The sequence below is a fragment of the Fistularia commersonii genome, chromosome 14 (genome assembly GCF_037954325.1).
Source record: "Fistularia commersonii isolate RoL2024-O1a breed Wild chromosome 14, RoL_Fcom_v1.0, whole genome shotgun sequence".
In the NCBI taxonomy this organism is placed as follows: domain Eukaryota; kingdom Metazoa; phylum Chordata; class Actinopteri; order Syngnathiformes; family Fistulariidae; genus Fistularia; species Fistularia commersonii.
The window spans coordinates 297730-317549 of NC_141297.1; the positions used below are offsets into that span (position 1 = coordinate 297730).

Below are 19820 nucleotides of genomic sequence, written 5' to 3' on the forward strand. Positions count from 1 at the left end.
CCGGCTCGGCTCCGGTTCGCTCCGAAAGTTCACGGAGACGAGGAGGAGGCACTGAGGTCTTCAGCTGTCACTCACAGGTCCACGTATGAAGACTGGTGGGTCGGAGAACCCGGAGACTCCACGTCGAGAGAACCGGGTCGGCCTGAACCTGGAAACCTTCTCGAGCCTTCAGGACTTCACCCTGCCCTTCAACAGTGCCATCGGATGCTAGTCCTCAAGACGAGACCCTCCGGAGGGACGCCGGCCAGTGGGCGTCCACGGGCCCGTCACACCTGAGGCTGCAGGTCTTCCACCATGGAAACAGAAGAAGCAAAAAGCTTCAGATCCGTTTCTCGTTCCCAAAGTGCCGTATTCATTTCCAGCTTTGGATCTATGAAGGCTTCCTCTCCGACGAAGCCGCACGGCATTTGTCTTGGCGCTTTTTGATGTGTGACCAGATCTTTGCACTGCCAGCAATCACACCATCTCCCTGTTGGAGATGTTAAAGGAGAAGAAGAAGAAATGCCTCATTGTCCCATTCAGTTAGTCGTCGAGCAGAAGATCGGGCCGGTTTCACCCCTCGTGGACGAGCGCTGAGCAGGAGGCGGCGCCAGGGGGGCAGTCGGGGTTCAGTTTGCTGCTCAAGGACTCTTGGAGAGGCCAGGAGGAGGCGGGACTCCGACCGGGAACGTTCGCTTCCAAGGACGACGGCTTCACCCGCTCCCTCGTCGGGACGGTGACGGCGGTCTGAGCGAGGAGCTCCGGAGGAGCGAGGAGCTCCGGAGCTCATGGCACGGGAAGCTTTTCCTGCCGCCCTCCACAAGGAAGCCAGGAGTCATTAACCCTCCTCCAGCCCTTCTCCTCCAGCCCTTCTCCTCCAGCCCTTCTCCTCCAGCCCTTCTCCTCCAGCCCTTCTCCTCCAGCCCTTCTCCTCCAGCCCTTCTCCTCCAGCCCTTCTCCTCCACGCCCGCCGGCTGCGTCCTGACAAGTATCAATGTCTTCCCCGCGGGCGGCGCCGCCCCCCGCCGTCACCTCCTCTGCACTGCGGCACCTCAGCCGGCGGCAGAAGAGATGGGGACGCTCGCGTTCGCGCTCAGATCCGGCCCAGGATCTCCGGAGGATCCCGACGACCGGAGGCTCTCGGCGGTCCGGTCCTGCCAGCTCTTTTCTAAGGTGTCTGCCGGTTGGGTCGTCACTAATGAACCATGTATGAGAGAACCTCTGACGCCGCCCTCACACTTCACCCATCTCCTTCTCCGACCCGCCTCGTCCTGGAGCGGCAGATCCTTGAACATCTCAGGGCTGGAATCTGTATGTATGTGAAGGTGTGACTCCCTTGGCTTTTCCAGCCTCGTGTCAGGTGACCCCTTTGACTCAGGTCATCTGAAGGGCTTTTTATAGATCCTGGTCTGACAACATCCCTGCCGCTGGCGGAGACGTCAATGAGAAGATCGAGACTCACGGAGCTGATGTGTCCTCCTGCCTCTGCCGAACGTTTGGCAGAACTTTGAATCCCTGTCATGACAACATGACGCGCCCTCTGACCCGAATACGTCTCAGAAAGTGAAGACCTTCCACCGTTCTCAGGGAGGCCTTGCCGTCCAGGTCATTATCGACGTCGCTCTGAGCTCATCCATCCATCCATCCATCCATCCATCCATCCATCATCCATCATCCTTCCATCCATCTGTTCATCCATCCATCCATCCATCCATCCATCCATCCATCCATCCATCCATCCATCTGTTCATCCATCCATCCATCCATCCATCCATCATCCATCCATCCATCCGTCCATCCATCCGGACCTTCAGGACGAGCACCCTGCCTATCGTTTGAACGGGGAGGAGGACATTTTCCAAAGGTGTTTTTCCTCTTGTTGGTTTCCTCCGGTCACTTTCTCCGGTTCCCAGCCTCGAACCCCTCGAACCTTCTCCCCCGTCAGCTCATCCGGCACGTGAATGGCGTCTCGTCCGGCCGCCAGTCTTTGTTGGGTTTCTTCCACCTTCTGCTCCCGTTTGGCTCCAAATAAACCATCTCCCTCAGGCCAGATTGGATTATGTAACCCGGGAAATGATGACATCCCATGGAAATGCGGTGCGGGGGGGCGGGGGGCGGGGGGGCAGCAACGGTGGCGGCGCTGCTTCCCCCACCTTGTGACAGGGTCATTATATTTTCCCCGATGATCTCAGGCTTCCACACCTCAGGACAAGTGAGTGTGACTGACGGGGAGAGGAAACCGGCAGGGCAGGCAGAGCACTTCCAGATACAGATAAACAAGTATCAGCGATCACATGACCCTTTGTTTGCTAAACAAAGTAGATCGGGAGTTAATGACGGGATGTTCATCCCATGACCCCTCAGGCTTCTTTCCTGCAGAACACTTTCAGAAGAACCTGTGAGTCACACCTTGTGAGGCCGGCGGCTTCTGCTCCACCAGAGGAAGCGCCGGAAGCTGGCGTGGACCGGATCTCCACCGCTGCAAGCACGCTCAGATGTGGAGATCAAACATGAGAAGAGCCATGAAGAAGTGGGAGGCGAGTGGAGTGTTTTCAATAATCGGAGGCGCCGCCTCCAGAGGACGGGGTCAGATGAACGGATGAGGCGGGTGCTGGAGAAACGAGCTCTTCAGCGGAGGGCGGTAGGTAAACCGCGTTTTCATCGACGTCACCGATGGGGGCGATGAGGAGGAGGAGGAACTGCGTCAACAAAAACAAGGCACCGCGACCATCTAGACGTCGAGGCCCGCCATCGATAGCTCCCGTAGAAAGCCCGAGCTGTGAGGCCACGGTGGAACTCGTGGAGACCAAAACCCCATGAGAAAAAAGTGAAAAACCACAGATTCTGCAGTTTTCATGTCGTGTTTTTCATATTTGAAGTGGTGGACCGCCGATGCCGGGACCCGCGGCATCAGGTTCCCCAGACGGTGGAGGTTCTTAACTCTAACCTCGGGCGCCGCTGCCCGGCGAGGTCCCGGACAAATGGAGGCGGCCGGAGGACGGAGGAGATCGAGGAGATACGATGCACTTACATAACCGAGAACTTTGTTGACAAACACTCCCGTCGTACAATCACGTCTCCAAACTCGCCCGCCCCGGAAACCCCGAGCTCATCTTTTTGTCCCACAGCGCCCTCTTGTGAACCCTCGTGTCTTCTAACGTCCCTCTTGTGAACCCTCGTGTCTTCTAACACACCTTCTAACGTCCCTCTTGAGAACCCTCGTGTCTTGTAGCGCAGCGCGTGCATGAAGCCTGGGCCTCCAGGTGGAGGTGGATGTGCACTGCAGATTGTCGCAAACAGTCCAAGCGAATCTCCAGACAAAATACAGGCAGGTCACAGGAAGGGGTTTATTTCCTATTCAGGCAGGCTCGTCCCACCGGGACCCGAGACCTTCTACCAGGAGGACCAGGAGAGAAGAAGCTACACAACGGAGTCACATGAAGAACAAACAACATTCGGATTTACAACAACTTGTTCACGTAAAGTACTTGGTCACATTTACGAAGTCGACGGCAGCGAGGTCACCGGAACTTGACACTCTTTCTTTAGAACGAGGGCTTGGCGGCGAAGCTGAGATGCACTTCGATCGAAGCTCTCGTGCACGGGAGGTTCGTGACCTCCACGTAATCAAAGACGCGGCGACGACGGAGGCGTGGAGACACGGAGACGTCCAGTCAACTGCAGAACAGAGTCCACAACAGTGACTGGGGTCCACAGGGGGTTCCAGTCAGTGGCCCGTGGTAACGCCGGTGTCTCTGCATGCTAAACACCAGCCAGCATGCAGAGACACTGAGCAGGGGCTTCAGCAAACACATCTCCAGACTCAGTAGGAGGCAAGAAGGTTTCCACTGATTCCAGCTCACACAAAGAGAAAAGCAAGACTTGTTTGATGGTAAACTCCAGGAAACACTTTCAGGTTTTTACAGGATACTGAAGACGTACCTTCAGGTCAGGTGGGCCTCATTAGAATTCCCATCTCAGTTTGGTGACCATTTCCTGTTAACGTTTGTCAGACGGTGCCCATCTCGCTTTTTCTATCGGTTAAGAGATTGCAATTTTTATTGTCTACCTTTAGAAGACACTGGACAAAGAACTGGACAAAGCAGCCTGAGCAAGAGTCGCGGCTGCCGTGTACGTGAGTGGTGAGGGAAGAGTTGAGTTTGGAATATCCTCTTCCAGGGAATTTATGTAGATAGAACGGACCCGGCACAGAACCTTGAGAAGAACCCGCTGATGAAAAACTCGATCAAATGCCTTTGAGAGCTGAGTGAAGAAGCACAGGCAGAACTGCTTCTTGCCAAGAACTCCAGCTCTGTCACTTATGAACGTCATGTTGCTGAAGCAGCAGAAATGGTTTCGGCGCAAACCTGACCTTAATGGTGACGACAGAATGGAGTTGGTGGCCAGAAATTCAATGACCTTTGAGTTCAGACATCGGTCCTACCCCGGGGTAAACCCCTCCCAGAGGGAGGTACATTTGCAATCCAAAGGGATTTCCATCGAAGTCAAGGCGAGGTTAAAGACGTGACACCGAGGTCCAGATAGTTCAGCTGCCGGCTTTAGGAAGAGAGTCTCCAACCCATTCGATCCGGCTGAGCTGTCGAGTCGAGCGGAGTTGTTCTTGAGCCCTCATGACCTCCGAAGGGGTAAAGGTGGTGAAGTTAAAAACCCGAGCTTTGATTTCAGACCATCTGAGTTCAAGTTCATTACTTACTGAGGGGCCGAGGGGAAAGAACTCATTCTGCTATAAATGGGCGCCACCACATGTTCCTGGTCCGCCGCTACAACAGACATTTTTGCCGCCAGGATCTTCATCCTGCAGGTTGTCTGGGCCGAGTTCAGACGAGACTACCGTACCGGCATCTGTCGGGTCTGTCCGGATCTCTATCATTCAATCTAGACTCTGATCATCGACATGATTCATCCTGAGATAAGATGTGGCTTAAACATCTGCAATTGTAAAGGCCGGCTCAGGTGTGTCAGGGTCTGGATCAACATCTCCAGAGGGCAACAACCGACCAACGATCCGTGCTTTGCGTCGCCGTCGTTTGAGTCGGCCTTCGGTCTGGAAGAGTGACCTCACAGTGACGCAAGCGCACGTGCTGCGGGTTCTAAAGGCTACGAGCTTTGTAAGGCTAATAGGGGTCGTTCTTCTGAAGCATCCCATCATCAGCGGATGCGGAAACTTTTGAAGAATGAATACGGAATGAGAAGAAACAGCTGTAAATGAGAAGGAACCGGAGCCGAGTCAAGTCCCGAGCATGAGCTCACAGGTTGTGGTCGGATCCGGGCAGCAGCTCGGGTTTATCTGGACTTCTGCCGAGGCTTCGGCCGGGAAGAGGGCTCTCGTCCCCTGCATGCAGCTCTCCAATCATGGAGCCCAGAGTTCCACGGCCGCCCCCAGAAGACTCCGGCTGAGCCGCCGCCCCGAGGCCCGCCGGGTCCACCGGGGGGCGGCTCGGCTTCACCGCCGCGGGGGTGGAGGCGTTTTCACCCAAGCTCTTCACAGTCACTGATGACTGGGTGGACACACACACACACACACACACACACACATCAGTGGGTGATTTCAGCTGCAGAGACGAGGACGAGCACGGTGGGCCTGGAACGTCCCTCCTGGTGTCTGCTGAGACTCACCTTGTCCACAGATATGTTGCTGCTGGCCGCCGCCTGCCGCTTCTTCCTGGCCATGTCGGGGTTCCAGTGGCAAACCAGGCTGTCGTTCTGGACGCTGTAGTCTTTGTGGCCGACCAGCCAGTAGGTGTTCATTTTGCCTTTGCCCTGGAGGAGACGCCGTCAATGAGATGTTCGGGATACACGAAGGACTGCGACACCGGTGAATACACCTCCGCAGACAGCAGACTGCTTTTTTGGACATGTTTTGGTGATCTTATTGATTTGACATCAGAATGAAGAACATTTCTCGGCCCGTCAGCGAACCCGTACCTTCACTTCAATCTCTCCACGAAGCTGCAGGTCGTAGGCGTCGTCTTTGATCAGGGCCAGGTAGGTCTCTGAGCTGGTGTGGATCTTCTGAGCTGACATTCAAACAGAAATGGGAGCTGCAAACTTCACTCATGCGAGGAAGGCATCGTCCTCCGCCCGCTCCCTGCGCTCACTAGAGATCACACTGTCATCCGCAAACGTCTTTAAAACTTCTCGATATTTCGGGCCGTTTCTGTTCCCGTCTTCATTCATCGTACGGAGCTTGGAAGTAGTTCCGTCATTTCTGCACCTGCACGTCCGTCCTCGGGTCTGTCTGGATGTGCTCCCGCTGCCTGACGACAACAAGAATGTGCGAGTGCACGAGCGAACTTACGCAAGCTGGTGGATTCCATTCTAGAGGCGGTATTGACGGTATCTCCAAACAGACAGTATCTTGGCATCTTGTAGCCGACGATACCTGCCACACAGGGGCCTGCAGCAGACAAGCAGAGCAGTCAGTACACGAGGTTGAATGACTGGGCCTCGGGTCTCCAACGGCCGGGAGCGCTATGATGCCATGATGCTATGATGCCATGATGCTATGATGCTATGATGCTATGATGCTACGATGCTATGATGCTACGATGCTACGATGGCGGCCAATCGGTCTCTGTGACAGACAAATATTGTCATCCGCAGAGAAAATTCACGTGATAGAAAAAAAGCTGGAAGGTGCTTTTTATTGGATTTAACGGTCGCCTCAAAATCAGAATCCCCGTCTCGGCGCCCGGAGGTCAGGTCATCTGGTCCGGCCTCTGCTTGTTCCCTGGACTCTCACCTGTATGGATTCCGGCTCGCAGCTGGAGCCTCTTGTCGGGCATGTGCGGAATGGCCACCTGTCTGACGGCCGCCACCAGATCCAGAGCCATCTTGGCGATCTCGTCGGCGTGTCTGTCCCCGTTCCTCTCGGGGAGGCCGCTCACCACCATGTATGCATCCCCGATGGTCTCCACCTGCTCAGAGGGTCATCGCTTTTGTTGAAATCGTGAACTGCAGACAACCGATCCAGGCGCGAGTGTTGGATAAACACGACACGCCATGAACGCTGTCACGAGACAGGAAACTGTAGGAACCCGGAGAAGGAGCTCCCAAACGGGAAGAAGCTCAAGCAGGTCTTCTTCTGAGCCCTTTCTGGTGATCCTTCGCACAGGAACCCTCGCGGTACAACACAGCGACAAGGACGACAGTTCCAAACACAACATCCACATTAAGGATGCTGACAATCCTGGCCAGTGGCTCCAAACCCTCCGTAAGGCAGTGGACGCTCTTAAGAGCAGCTTCAGCGACCGACTCCTCCGGCCCCACCGCCGCTCATTTTTTTCTTATTGTATTTTTTCTTCTTGCTCCGGGTACCCGGCGGCTTCCCCCCTTCCAGCTGCCGGTAACTACCTGTGATAAAGGAAAGTCAATAATACGGGTCCTTCTTGCAGCATTCTGACAGCTCAGACAAGGAAAAGGCACGAGAGGAAACCCCGGCGATACCGATTCATTGTCTCGTTTGTCAGCATCAACTTCTGCCGAGCTGAAAGGTGCCGACGGGCCTTGTGGTTTGGAAGAAGAGAGACCCAGCTGCATCTCATCAAGCACATTAGCGAGCAGAGAAATAAGCTAATGGCGTTTGTCTCGGCGCCGATGACAGCGTGGATACGGCGTCTCTGCGGGGAGTCGTGTTGGAGTCGTGTTGGAGACGCCGCTCATCTGCTCTCCGACCCGCAGTCTGGAATCTGTCCGTCTTCATTCAGGAAGCGGTACGTGAGTCACCGTTCGTGCCTTTCCTTTATATTCATGTTTGTGCTTGTGGTTCCCCGCAGGAGCAGCGTGCACAGGCAGACCCAAGATGTGTGCAGGTGTCGGGAATTCATAAATGCCAATTTGGTCTTTTTACTGTCGCGGGTGCTCGGGTTCCATCAACCTCGCCTTCGCTCACAGCGGTGCTGCCGGGAGGAGGAAGCTCTACCACTTCGTCCCAGAAGGACAACCTGTAGACATTTCCGGCCGGGGACTCGGTGTGATGGCTTTGGGGGGGGAAGTTCTACGCGTGTCCGTGGTGAGCATCACTAGGAATTGACTACTATCTTTGCCGGCTCGAGGACCTGTTTAGATACTGAGGGTTTTTCCAACTCCAGGGAGCACAATGGGTGCACCGGGCGACCCGACGGGCGACCGGACCCGCGCTCAACATCGGCATCCTGAGAACTGACCATCAAAAATCCTGTTTTCCAGATGTTGTTTCCCTCGTCGACGTCTGGACCATCACGCACCGCAACGTAGCCTATAAAAGTGAGCCTATAAAAGCTGGAGGTACGTATACGTTACAAGAATGGTACACTTATTGCTGACCGGGGATTCATTCCCACTGCTTCTCCTGACCTGGGCCACCTGGACTTCACCACTAGAGGTCTCTCTTTCTGACGCTTCGGGTCTCATGTAGCACAGTTTGATGGAGAAATCCAGGGCTTCCTGAGGCTTCCCTGGCCCGTCGCCGCTTCATCTACGACATGTCTGACACCCGTTCACCGCCAAAAACCTTTCAAAGTAAAGGACCGCTGGATTTATGCGTCCAGAAGGCCTAGTCAACACGACACGCACTCCGGCCCATTCAGAGGGGAGCCATGAAGGTTCAAGCCACGGGTCCCTGAGCCATGCTAGCGATGTTAGCGACGAGCGCACCGGAGCAAACATTTGCTTTATTTCGATTCAGTGTCATCGCCTCCTTACTAGCTCTCATCTTCTCTGAACTAGCGTCCCTTCAGCGATGAAGGATTAAAACTAGCCCGTGCAGTTCGTCCGGTACGCCTTACCTTGTAGACGTCATAGGAGTCAATGTGCATGTCGAAGCACACGTAGAGGTTGTTGAGCATCTCCACCACTTGCAGAGGGGTGCAGGAGGCGGAGATGGACGTGAAGCCCACGATGTCTGAGAAGAAAATGGTGACCTGGAAAGAGGAGGCAGAGGAGAAGAGTGAGGCGTCGGGACGGTAAACAGAGGAGGCGGACAAACATCCGCAGGAGGCCGACGTGGACGCATGTATGTCTGTACGGCGAGTGCACGTTGTAGGTCTTTACATCCAGGCTGAAGCTCACCTCTCGCCCCGTCACGGCAGGGCGGGATAAGAGGTCTGGATAACCAATGTTCATGCTTCCGTAGCATTTCCCCCGCCGGGTCAGCGCAGGGTTTTTCATTCAAAGCGACAATAGATGTTCACGTAAGGCACGGAGGAGGGGTCGGTACGGGGGTTTCTCCTGGTACCTTCACTCAGAGAGAAGGTTAGACTTCATGGCGACCTTCATCGCGGACACCGTCTCCGGCCGCGGGTCGCATTCTTCCGTGAACAGTTACGGGTTCGATGGTCTCGGATCCCGGAGAGGCCGATCCGGATCGGTTTGAAGAACACAAGCCGGCGGGCTGCCGGGAGACGAGCTCCCGCCCCCAGGCTGGAGTGCTCTGGGTGCAGCTGCTGGAGGCCTCTTCAATAAGCCAGACACAATTTTCAGCCGTGCAACTTGTTTTATCTGCCGATGAATATGAAACAGGGCAATTATAGGTAATTACGATGACAATGGCAACAAAGGCAGCGCGCGCACATCTTCATCCGGCGTGTCGGCGGGGAGGGCCACGTCGCAGCCGAGCCCACCGACACACGCCGCGCTGCAAATATCTTGCCGAGCGTGAAGAGTGTCGGGGTGCGAGGGGAGGGAGGACCACCTGACGGCCGAGACGCCGCGCAAACGCCCTCTCGCTCCGAACCTCGCCGGCCTGCAGCCGGAAAGGCACCGCGGCGACCGCAGGACTCCTTATCAGCATTTTCTATCAACGGGTCCTCATAAATGGGTCCATCTTCAGGGCCGGCGCCGGCGGTCGGCTTGTTTGAACTCGGACAGCGGATCAACATGTAGATGTTTTGGAGGTTCCTCGGAGAATCCTGTGCTCGATGAGGGTCGAGCCCACGTACGGCACTGAGACTTCATCTGTGAATGGGATGTTCACCATTTCACAGAGGAGGCTTGGCGTCGTCCAGCTCAGACGGTCTCGACTCGAATGACACCTTCTCACCAGATGGCATTGACCCGCTCACACACCGGCGGCGGTGCGAGGCTCCCAGAGACCACGGGCTGGTCTGGAGGTTCCTCCTGGGGTCGGTGTCTCGGACACTCTGGGTTGCAGACAAGAGGAGCGGGAATCGAACCTTCCAGCTGGAGGGACGCCGGCTCCACCACCTGAAGCGCTGCCGCCCCGAAGCCCCTTTGTTTGGAGTCGGTTCCTCGGCAGAACTCACCGATGTTCGTCGTTCTCTCTGACAGATTATTTATAACTCTGAACTTTAGCAGCGTGGGTCTGAGAGTAACGCTACCTCAATGTTCTGTAAACGTATGGCAGTAAACACAATAAAGTCGACCCTGACTTCCCTCCACCGCCATGACGCCAAACGCTGGCCTCCTCCGTGCGTCTGAGGTCCTGCCTCTCCAAAGCCTCCCTGGGCGCTGATCCTGCCCCGGCAGGAGGTCAGAAGCTGAGCCGACGGACAAACGGACCGTGAAACTAGTCGGTGCGTCAACAATGTTCCTGCCAACCTCCTGCCGGACGCCACCTCTGCTCTGGAAGCATCTTGTAACTCACAAGCTTTACTCTGTGACTCAGAAGATGTTCAAGGCAGATCATTAGTGAGTTTCTCAGCCACGTCTCCTGGCAACGCGCCTCCCCGCCTGCTATGAGAAGAAACCCCAGACACGTTCCAGCCGCGAAAAGAAGTTTCGATCCCGGCGAACAACGCGTTTCTCTGCCGTGGCACCAACCTTCTCGTAGCTCTCGGCCTCCACGTGTTTCCGCTGCCGGAGCTGCTTGGCCACGGACTTGGGCAGCATCTGGTGCAGCAGATCTTCGGCCAGCTGCCTCTGGCGCCGCAGGTCCTCCGTCTTCTCCTTCAAGCTGTGGGCGTAGTTTTGTATCCACGCGGTCATCTGCTTGAAAGCGATCATCACCACCGGATAGATGAGGCAGGCGATGGCCAGCAGGCAGATCTTCATACTGAGGCCCGAGGACATGGACCGGGAGGCCGACCTCAGAGCCGGCGCCGCCCGACCCAGCAGACATCGCTGAGCGTCGGCCAGAGCCTGGAGTCCGTGGCGGGATCCGGACAGCTGAGGTCCCGCCGCAGGAACCTGCCACAGGTGTGCGTCAGAGAGGTGGGACCGGTTTAACTTCAGGTCTACGTTCTCCAGCCAGCAGTCGTTCAGCCGCTCGCCCAGAATCCTGGCCAGGCCCAGGTAGCGCCACGCAGACGCCCACTTGGACTGGAAGTCCGTACGAGCCGCGAGGCGAGGCGAGTCCATCAGCCGGTGGTTGAGCTCGATGAACCCCAGCAGAAGACGCGCCGAGAGCACGTCTCTCCAGTTCGAGTTCTGCTTGACGTGGATCAACGTGTCCTCCGCTGAGACCCAAAGGTCCAGGAGCTCCGCGATCACCAGGGTGAGAGCAGAACCGGCGTCGTCTCCGGTCCGGTTCGCCTCCACCCAGGCCCGAGGAAGACGCCTCTCCACCTCCCGGCAAAACCCGGACAGCTCCAGACCGCAAGGAGGCCTGTGCACGTGGCTCTGGGCCACCACCTCGGCACAGACGCCCGACGGCGGGAAGGCGACCGCGGACGAGCTCGCCGCCAGCGTCTCGTTGCCTCCGTCCTCGCCGAGCAGGCGTCGGATCTTCTGAAGCCGGCCGACGAGCCGCAGGATGGCCGTCGTCCTGCAGGAAGACAGCGCCTCGTAGGCCGCCTCCGTCGAGCGCAGCAGGTCCACGTCGGAGCCCAGGTCGATGGAGACGGCCCCGAGAAGAGCCAGGAGCGAGAGGAGGCAGGCCGCCAGGATCCGACGGACCGTCTGGCTGCTGCCGGACAGAGACAGCAGAGAACATCTGGAACACAGAGACACCACGGCTTAATGCTCGCCACGCCGCAGACCAGCTGCACGCAAGAACCTGCTTTCTCCTGACGTGCGGCTGGTCTGGACGGCCGCGCGTCCAAATGTTCTCCGTACGAGCTGCTGAGGAGCCCGTTATTCTGCGGCGCCTTCAGACCTCCTGAGCACGTTAACCGGGAAACACGAAGCAGGAGAAGCATCTGGAAGTGGATACGGAAGGATCTGATTCCTCCGGCTTCCAGACCTCACTAGCACTCACTAGCACTCACTAGCACTCACTAGCACTCACTAGCACTCCCTCCCTCTGTGACTGGCAGACCCCGTCTGTCAGGACAGGTAGCAGGACCTCAGCCAGCATCACCATGAACATGGGCACTCCTCGGGGACGAGTCCTCACCTCCGTCCTCCACACCCTGTTCACCCACCACTGCGTCGCCTCCCATGAAGACGTCTTCCTGAAGTTTGCAGACGACATCGCAGCGACAGGCGGAGAGGAAACGGCCTACGGGATGGAGGAGGCCAGTCTGGTGAAAAGGTGCGAGGACAAGAACCTCACCCTCAACACGGACAAGACCCAGGAAATGATGGTGAGGAGAACTCATCTCATCGGCCACTGGTCCTCCAAGATCTCGAGGTTGAGAAGGGGAGCAGGGTGTCCACATAAGCGAGGACCTCACCTGGTCCCTCACCACCACGCAGGCGGTCAGGAAGGCTCAACGGTTGCTGGACTTCCTGAGGAAGCTGAGGAGGTTGGGCGTGTCACCTAAGATCCTCAGCAACTTCTACAGCTGCGTTGTTGATCTGGACCCCAGACGCCTGCAGAGAGGATCACCAGAACCTCACTGCCTTCTCTGCAGAGCATCGACCACCACAGAGTCCACAGGAGACCCAGGACCAACACGTTCAGGCTCCTGCCCTCCGGCCGGAGGTACAATAGTGTGAAATGTAGAATGACACGTTAAAGAACTGTTTGTGACAACAAACGCTTGGAACCTTGAACCTTGAACGGTGTCCCCGGCAGTGGTGACCTGCTGTGGAGACCCTTTGGGGAACAACAGCTGTGAAGGTCCTGGGAGGAAACGTCTCTCATCACAACTATGGACACATGATGGACTTTTATTGTAAAAGCAATGATGATCTCCTCCTCAGGGGTCTCCACAGCAAATCCACCTCTTCTGGGTAACTCCGGTCTCTGTATCGTGTCCTCCAACCCCAGCGTCCGTCTACCAATGTCTTCACCGTCCCTCCTCTGTCCATGACCCAACCACCCTAACCCGACCTTCTCTCCGGAACATCTAACGCGTCCTTCTGATGGATCCTCTCCGTCCTCCTCAAAGAGAAGCTCAACATCTGCATCTGCTCCGCCTGCTTCTCCTCAGCTCCCCTGTCTCTGAACCAAACAGCCTCGCTTTTTCTTCCCATCACTCGGACACTTTCGTCCAGCCGTTCCAACCTGATGGACGCGTTTCTTCTTGCTTCCAAATCACGACCATCAAAGTGAATCAATTCTCCAGAGTCAGCCGGTGCTTTCAAGGACTCCTTTGAAACATTGAAACATGATGAAATCCATAATCGACACGAAATGTGCTCGCATCGTGCAGGAGATCAGCGCACGGAGGAGTTCGGCTGCAGGTGCGGAGGAGGATCTTCTCACCTGCAGAGCCGACAGACGCTGTCCGCCTCCCGCTGCGGCCCCGGGGACACCCGCCTCCGGCCGACCAGCCTCCTGCGGTCGGAGGCGGCGGACGGGGTCCCCGCGGCGAGACGCTGCCCCCGCATCAGCCCAGCGCCCGGGACCGGCGGCGGCGGAGCGCGGCGGGGCGTCCCATCCCTGGCCGGCTGCGGCGGAGTCCCGCTGCGGGAGCCCGGGGCAAGCCGGCGGGAGCGGGACCGCCGCTTCCGGTTCTCTTTTTCAAAATAAGAGGAGCTACCGGCTAAATCCCCCGCGGGAAACGTGCATCCTCCGGGTTTCCCGGACACTCCACGCACGGCCATTCGACCCGCGGACCTTTATTTGACCCGCTTTTCCACGCACACGCCAACCGGTGTGTCCGCAGGGTGGCCGCCGGCGCTCCCGCCGCGGGCGCCCGTGCTTTTATTGTGAAGGCGCCGACCGGAAGCAGATCCTGTTCATGACTCTGCTCCGGGCTCTGACTCTCGCACACACACACACACATACACACACACACGCACACACACACACGCGGAGAGATCGTAGCGTGCAGCAGTCCGAACCGGAGCCGAGCCGCCGGGCTCTGATTCGGGTCCTGACCCGGCCGGTCCCGGTGCTCGTTCGGCCCGTTCGCTCGGTGCGCGTCCCGGCGGCGGCGGCGGCGGCGGCGGCGGGGGGGTAAGTACCCGAACAAAGGGGCTCCTTCCCGCGACCATTGTCTCCCGGCGGAGCGGCCGCTTCGCAGCCGGGGGAAAGTGACCCGGGGCGGGCAGAGGGGGCCGGCCGCCCCGGGCCCGGTTCCGGACGGTCCGCGGGGCTCCGGACCGGCGGACGGAGCGACCCGAGCGGCGGGAAGAGGCTGAGCGCCGCCGGGCTCCGAGCCGCCGTGCGCCGGGACGGAAGTTTAGCGGACTCCGGTCCCGGTGGGACGGAGAGCGGGAGGCGTCGAACCCCGGCTGAACCCGTCCGTACCGGGTCCGGAGGGGCGGGACCGCGACACCCGGTCCTCCTTTACGGCACTCGGAGGCGAACCGCCGGCCGGAGCTCGCAGCTAACATGCTAACACGGCTAGCAGGGGGCGCGCGGGCAACCAAACCGCTGGAGGTCTGGAGGAGACAGAAGGTCTGAAGGTCTGGAGGACAGAAAGTCTGGATTCTGAAGGTCTGGAGGATGGAAAGTCTGGAGGTCAGAGGGTTTTAAGGAGACAGAAGGTCTGGAGGTCTGGACGTATGAAGGTCTGGAGTGGACAAAGTTAGAAGGTCTGAGGTCCGTGGCTTCCAAGGTCTGAGGGCTTGGTCACCCAGAAACATCAGCATGTTGTTCATGTGAGCTCCAGTGGCTCCAGAGGGATGGACAGATATTCATGGAATGAAGGAGAAGAGTTTTAGGACCTGCAGATGGCAGATGTTTTGGAGAGAAGGCCAGAGAAGCCAGACTGAGATGGTTGGGTCCTGGACAGAGGAGGGAGAGGAGATATATTGGTAGACGGATGCTGGAAGTGGAGGTCTAGAGGAAGACCAGAGAAGATGGATGGACCTAGTGAGAGAAGATATGAAGGTAGCTGCTGTGAGAGAGGAGGATCCAGAGAACAGGCTGAGATGGAGAAGGTTGATCCGCTGTGGAGACCCTGAAGGGAAAAGACCAAAGAAGAAGAAGAGTTTTGAACAGTCAGATGATCTGAAACTCTGGTTTTAGTAGATCTTGGCCTCTTTGAACAATCTGCGGTGGGCCTGATGCTTTCAGAGCTTCAGCAGGTCTCCGGAGAAGGTTGTCCTGATCCTCCTGGTCTTCCTCCTGTGCTGTCAGGACGGGGAGGCCGGCTCCAGTCATGACCTCTGGGAACGGGAGCAGAACCAGCAACCCTCAGGACGGAGACAGCAAACCTGCCCAGGCCCTCGTCAGATCCCACATCCTCACACACCTCATCGAGGGCTTCGTCATCCAGGAGGGGGCGGAGCCTTTCCCGGTGAGCATGGACACACACACACACACACACACACACACACACACACACACACACACACCCCGCTGTGCCATTGGCTCGGTCAGCAGACCAGGTGTGTGTGGGGCTCTCAGATGTTCCTCACCCTCCATGCGGCCCATAATTCCCACGCCGGTCACCCGTCCCAGACCCCTGTGAGATGCCTCCTCCACTCGGCCTGTCCACGCAGGCCTCGTCATGGAGAGGGAAGGGGAGAAGGTCCGAGCCTCCATCCAGGTTCCAGAGGTGTCCGAGGACAGGTCCGCCTTGCTCCTGGTCACCTACCTTCTGCCGGCCCTCTGGCAGAGACACGTGGTCGTGGACTTCATTTTTATGAAGTCCCTTAGAAGGCTGGTGTCTGTCTTGGGTCCTCCTTAAAGCTTTGGACATGCACCAGAGCAGGTGGTCTTCTTCACCGCAGAGGGCTTCAGAACCAGGCGACCTGCTGAGAACCCTCCCATCCGATGTGGACGGGCTCCTTGAGAAGAAGCACCCGACGCTTAGAGAATCTTGGTTCCTCTCCGGTCCAGGCAAACATCTCACTCACCAGGCTTATCTTACCTCCCTGCAGGTGGAACGTCCATCGTTCTCCATCGAGAGCCTCAGAAGACACACAGCAGAGTCCAAGATGGACAGCTTCTCACCAAAGGGTAAAGACTCCACCTGTTATCACTGCCTGTTTCACCAGGAGGTGCATGAAGTATCTCAAGTCGTGACCTCCGCATGCTCCACAGCAAGCAGACCAAGCAGACCCACCTGCTTGTTAGACCCACATGGAGAGGAGGTGGAAATGCTGAGCCTTCTAACAAGAACCTTCGGTTCTAAAGTCAGGCGAAAGTTCTAACTAGACTGAGCCTCCTGCAGAGGTCCGTCTCCGAGGGGTCTTCAGGGTCTCCTTGGGCCGCTTTTAGACTTTGCTGTGGAAACAAAAGGTCCAGTTGGAGGCTTCAGGCCGTCTGAAGGTTCTGCAGAGCCCGATTACGCCTCATCTTCTCCCGCAGATCCAACACCCCAGCAGGAGCCCATGCTGACCTGCGAGCTGTGCGGACGGGTGGACTTCGCCTACATCTTCAAGCGCTCCAAGAGGTTCTGCTCCACGGCGTGTGCTAAACGGTGAGGCGCCTCCGAGCGCAGGTCACTTCTTCTTCTTCATGTCTCCTGGAACGACGGGCCTCGGCCTCCGTCCGGCCGCCCTTGGAGAGGCTGCTGGTATCTGGATGATCTCCGTGGTGCCCTCACCAGGAGCTCCTCCACGTGCCTGCAGACACGTGTCTCCGTTCACCCGTCTGATTCCTTCTTCTTGACCTCGTAGCTACAACGTAGGATGCACCAAGCGGATGGGCCTCTTTCCAAACCGCAAAACCACCATGGAGAACTTGAAGAAGCAGAAGGCGCTCAGTGGGAACCACAACAGCTCCAGCCCGGAGTCCAAAAACAAGGTGAGCGTCCCGGACCGGTTCCACGTTCTTCGGCCGTCGCAGACCTTTGCCGGAAGTCCTTGTGCAGGTCTGAGTGTCTCTTCATGTCCTCCTTGTCCTCCCCGTTGGCGCTCAGATGTCCTCTGCGCAGAAACCCTCGGCCGCGGTCCTGTCAGGAGCTCACCCTGTCCAGCCCGCCCAGGGCGAGTCCAGCCAGTGCTCGGACCTGTCGGCCTGCAGGAGCTCCTCTGCGGGGGCGCAGCAGCCGCCGCCACCCACGCCGCCACCCCACGGCCTCCTGCCCAGACCCCCCAGCCGCTGGAACGTGGACGACGTATACGTGTTCATCTGCTCCCTGCCAGGTGGGGTCGCTGTGATCCAGATAGTAAACTAGATGTTGGTCTGGCTTCTCTGAAGCTTCTGGAAGTGGAGAACGTGTTCTGGACATTCCTCAGAGCTGTATTTTCATGCAGAGCAGCCTCTGCAGGCCTACAGAGGTCGGCTGCGGGCCTTCAGCCTGGGCTCTGCGGGCCTACAGAGGTCACGCCGCAGGCCTTCAGTGGGGGTCTGCGGGCCTTCAGAGATCACGCTGCGGGCCTTCAGCCTGGGCTCTGCAGGCGTTCACAGCAACAACACCCCTTGAATAGTTCAATTTTTTCCCACTATTGTCTTTGCAATACTTAAGACATACCACTAGATGGTGCAGCATAGCTACGTAGCCTCTCCTGCTGCTCACAGCTGGACACTCTGCAGGCGTGAGGTCTATAGCAAAGAGCAGACAGCCCGGGGTGTCTTCACCCGGTTGGGTTCAAAGTGTCTCATTGGTCCAGACAGTGTTGGCGCTATGAGGGATCAACCCTTAGCGGATGCTGCAAGCATCTTAACTGTGCCAGCAAAATTGCTCCTGCTGCTGCCGCCGCAGGTCCAGCAGCCTGGCTCAGCCTCCACCGGTCTACTGTTAGAAGTCGGGCAGAAGTCGACAAGCCGTCTGCCGGCATGCTACGTAGCAGCTCCTCTCACAGATCGTGGGGGTTGAGGTGGTCCAACAGGAGCGCACAGGAATACCCGGGGAACTCTGGGGATGGTTGGGTCGCGGCCTCTGTCCCCGCAGCCCGAGTCATTGAGTGTGTGTCTGCAGGCTGTCAGGAGATCGCCGAGGAGTTCCGCTGCCAGGAGATCGATGGCCAGGCGCTGCTGCTGCTCAAGGAGGACCACCTGATGGGAACCATGAACATCAAACTGGGACCTGCTCTCAAGATCTTTGCCCAAATCAGCATGCTGAAAGACTCCTAGCTCATCTCTCAAACACACACACACACACACACAGGCAGCTGTCCTGGACCAGCAGGGTGTGCTCAGGATCTCATGGTGACGGCTCTTAGTGGGTCCAGGTGAGGAGCCGCGTGGAGGCTCGTGATGTCCTGCTGAAGACATGGACACCTTGGGACACTTTGACTGAACACTGAACCTTTCAGAGGGACCTCTGTGACTCGGATGACTGGAGTGTGTGTGTGTGTGTGTGTGTGTGTGTGTGTGTGTGTGTGTGTGTGTGTGTGTGTGTGTGTGTGTGTTTAGGCTGCCTTCACATGTGTATACCACTTGTACCTTTGCTACAGCAGAAGTTGCAAGGAGCAGGGGATCATCTGCTGAGTGGATTTGTGTCTCTGCCTTCCCGGCTCCACGGAGGCCTGGACGCCTGACAAGGCAAGGTGGAGCTCCACGTTCTCCACATGTTGGGCCCTGGTGGAGCTTCTTCTCATGTTACTACTGCCGTCTGACACCGGAGTGTCCTTACCTTCTCTACACTACCTTTACTCTCTACCACTTGAGGGATGGAGTTTTTCAGGTGTAGATGTTGATCAGGTCCTCAAGGCCAAGAACTGTGTTAGAAGTGCGCGCGCGCGCGTGTGTGTGTGTGTGTGTGTGTGTGTGTGTGTGTGTGTGTGTGTGTGTGTGTGTGTGTGTGACACCAGACTTCAGGATGGAGATGCATGTGTTTTCTTGTCCTCACTTGGTCCTCTGTCCTGTACACACTCACTTGTATGCAAGAGCCTCTTGTTGCCAACATCTGATGTACCTTCTCATGGATCACATGGAGGTTGGTGGGGAAAAAAAGAAAATCCTCTCTCACCCTTGGTGGTTATTTGTTGACCTCAGAGCTTTTGTAACCTTGTGGTTTTCCTCCCCAGCAGTTCGGTCTCCGCACCAGTTGAATAATGATCACGGGGCGGCAGCCTGGAACGGGCGTAGCTATGCTAGCTAGCAGTGAAGTGCTGCCGTGTCGGACCGGGGACGGGCAGGACGGTCAGTCGGACGCTCAGCACACCGTCAGCGGCTGCTGGAAGTTCACCGCCCTGGACACGCCGACAGGAGGAGTTGGTCAACCTTCTGGCCGGAGGGGAGCCCGTCCATCACACCGGCTACACGTCACAAGCCCTCGTTATCAGAGCACGTGAAGAATCACCAAAGGAAATGATCGAAGACCTCCGAGGCGTTAAAACCTTCATCGGTTTTAACAGCAGCGACACCATTTGAGGGTCTCTCAGAAGGTCCTGAGGTGTGATGGGTCCAGGGGAGCATGAAGCCCAAGGTGACGGTGGAACCAAACCGAAGGGTCAGGAGTTCATGCTGCTTTGATCAGAGTTCTGAGGCAGGAGTGCAGGAGCGAGAAGGTTGTGCAGGTCAGAGTGGGTTGTCTGGTTCCCCCTGTGGGTCCAGGAGCAGCTATGAAGCTGTGGAGGTCTGAGATCTGGTCCCTGCCCAGGACCAACGGTGGCGTGCGTCCAAAGCGGCGCTCCAACGTCTAGAAGATGGTTTTCACCGGGAACCAATTCCTTTCTGGTAGAACCCCGAGCCCGGATCCGAGGTTCACCTT

At 57.3% G+C, this 19820-nt stretch overlaps 2 protein-coding genes across 2 annotated transcripts; one reads left to right on the forward strand and one right to left on the reverse strand.

Moving 5' to 3' along the window:
• Positions 1-5246: 5246 nt before the first annotated feature.
• Positions 5247-13653, reverse strand: LOC147226771 (uncharacterized). The gene is made up of 8 exons (XM_086159962.1): positions 13529-13653; positions 10759-11869; positions 8766-8900; positions 6743-6917; positions 6299-6397; positions 5926-6017; positions 5617-5760; positions 5247-5498 (listed from the first exon to the last, which is right to left on the reverse strand). The coding sequence occupies exons 1-8, from the start codon at positions 13651-13653 to the stop codon at positions 5247-5249; spliced, it is 2133 nt and encodes a 710-aa protein (XP_086016088.1).
• Positions 13654-14090: 437 nt separating this feature from the next.
• On the forward strand, positions 14091-19072 carry LOC147226772 (polyhomeotic-like protein 2). The gene is made up of 7 exons (XM_086159290.1): positions 14091-14224; positions 15353-15512; positions 16099-16177; positions 16529-16640; positions 16840-16966; positions 17082-17307; positions 18084-19072. The coding sequence occupies exons 2-7, from the start codon at positions 15375-15377 to the stop codon at positions 18236-18238; spliced, it is 837 nt and encodes a 278-aa protein (XP_086015416.1). The 5' UTR covers positions 14091-14224; positions 15353-15374; the 3' UTR covers positions 18239-19072.
• The last annotated feature ends 748 nt before the right edge of the window (positions 19073-19820 follow it).

Excerpts from the sequence above, each read along its gene's own strand:
- LOC147226771 (XM_086159962.1), bottom strand. The coding sequence starts at position 13,653 with ATGCGGGGGCAGCGTCTCGCCGCGGGGACCCCGTCCGCCGCCTCCGAC. Across the intron at positions 6,918-8,765 it reads ACTCCTATGACGTCTACAAG|GTGGAGACCATCGGGGATGC; the intron begins GTAAGGCGTACC and ends CCCTCTGAGCAG. Across the intron at positions 5,499-5,616 it reads GCAACATATCTGTGGACAAG|TCATCAGTGACTGTGAAGAG; the intron begins GTGAGTCTCAGC and ends GTGTCCACCCAG.
- LOC147226772 (XM_086159290.1), top strand. The coding sequence starts at position 15,375 with ATGACCTCTGGGAACGGGAGCAGAACCAGCAACCCTCAGGACGGAGAC. Across the intron at positions 16,178-16,528 it reads GGACAGCTTCTCACCAAAGG|ATCCAACACCCCAGCAGGAG; the intron begins GTAAAGACTCCA and ends CTTCTCCCGCAG. Across the intron at positions 16,967-17,081 it reads GCCCGGAGTCCAAAAACAAG|ATGTCCTCTGCGCAGAAACC; the intron begins GTGAGCGTCCCG and ends GTTGGCGCTCAG.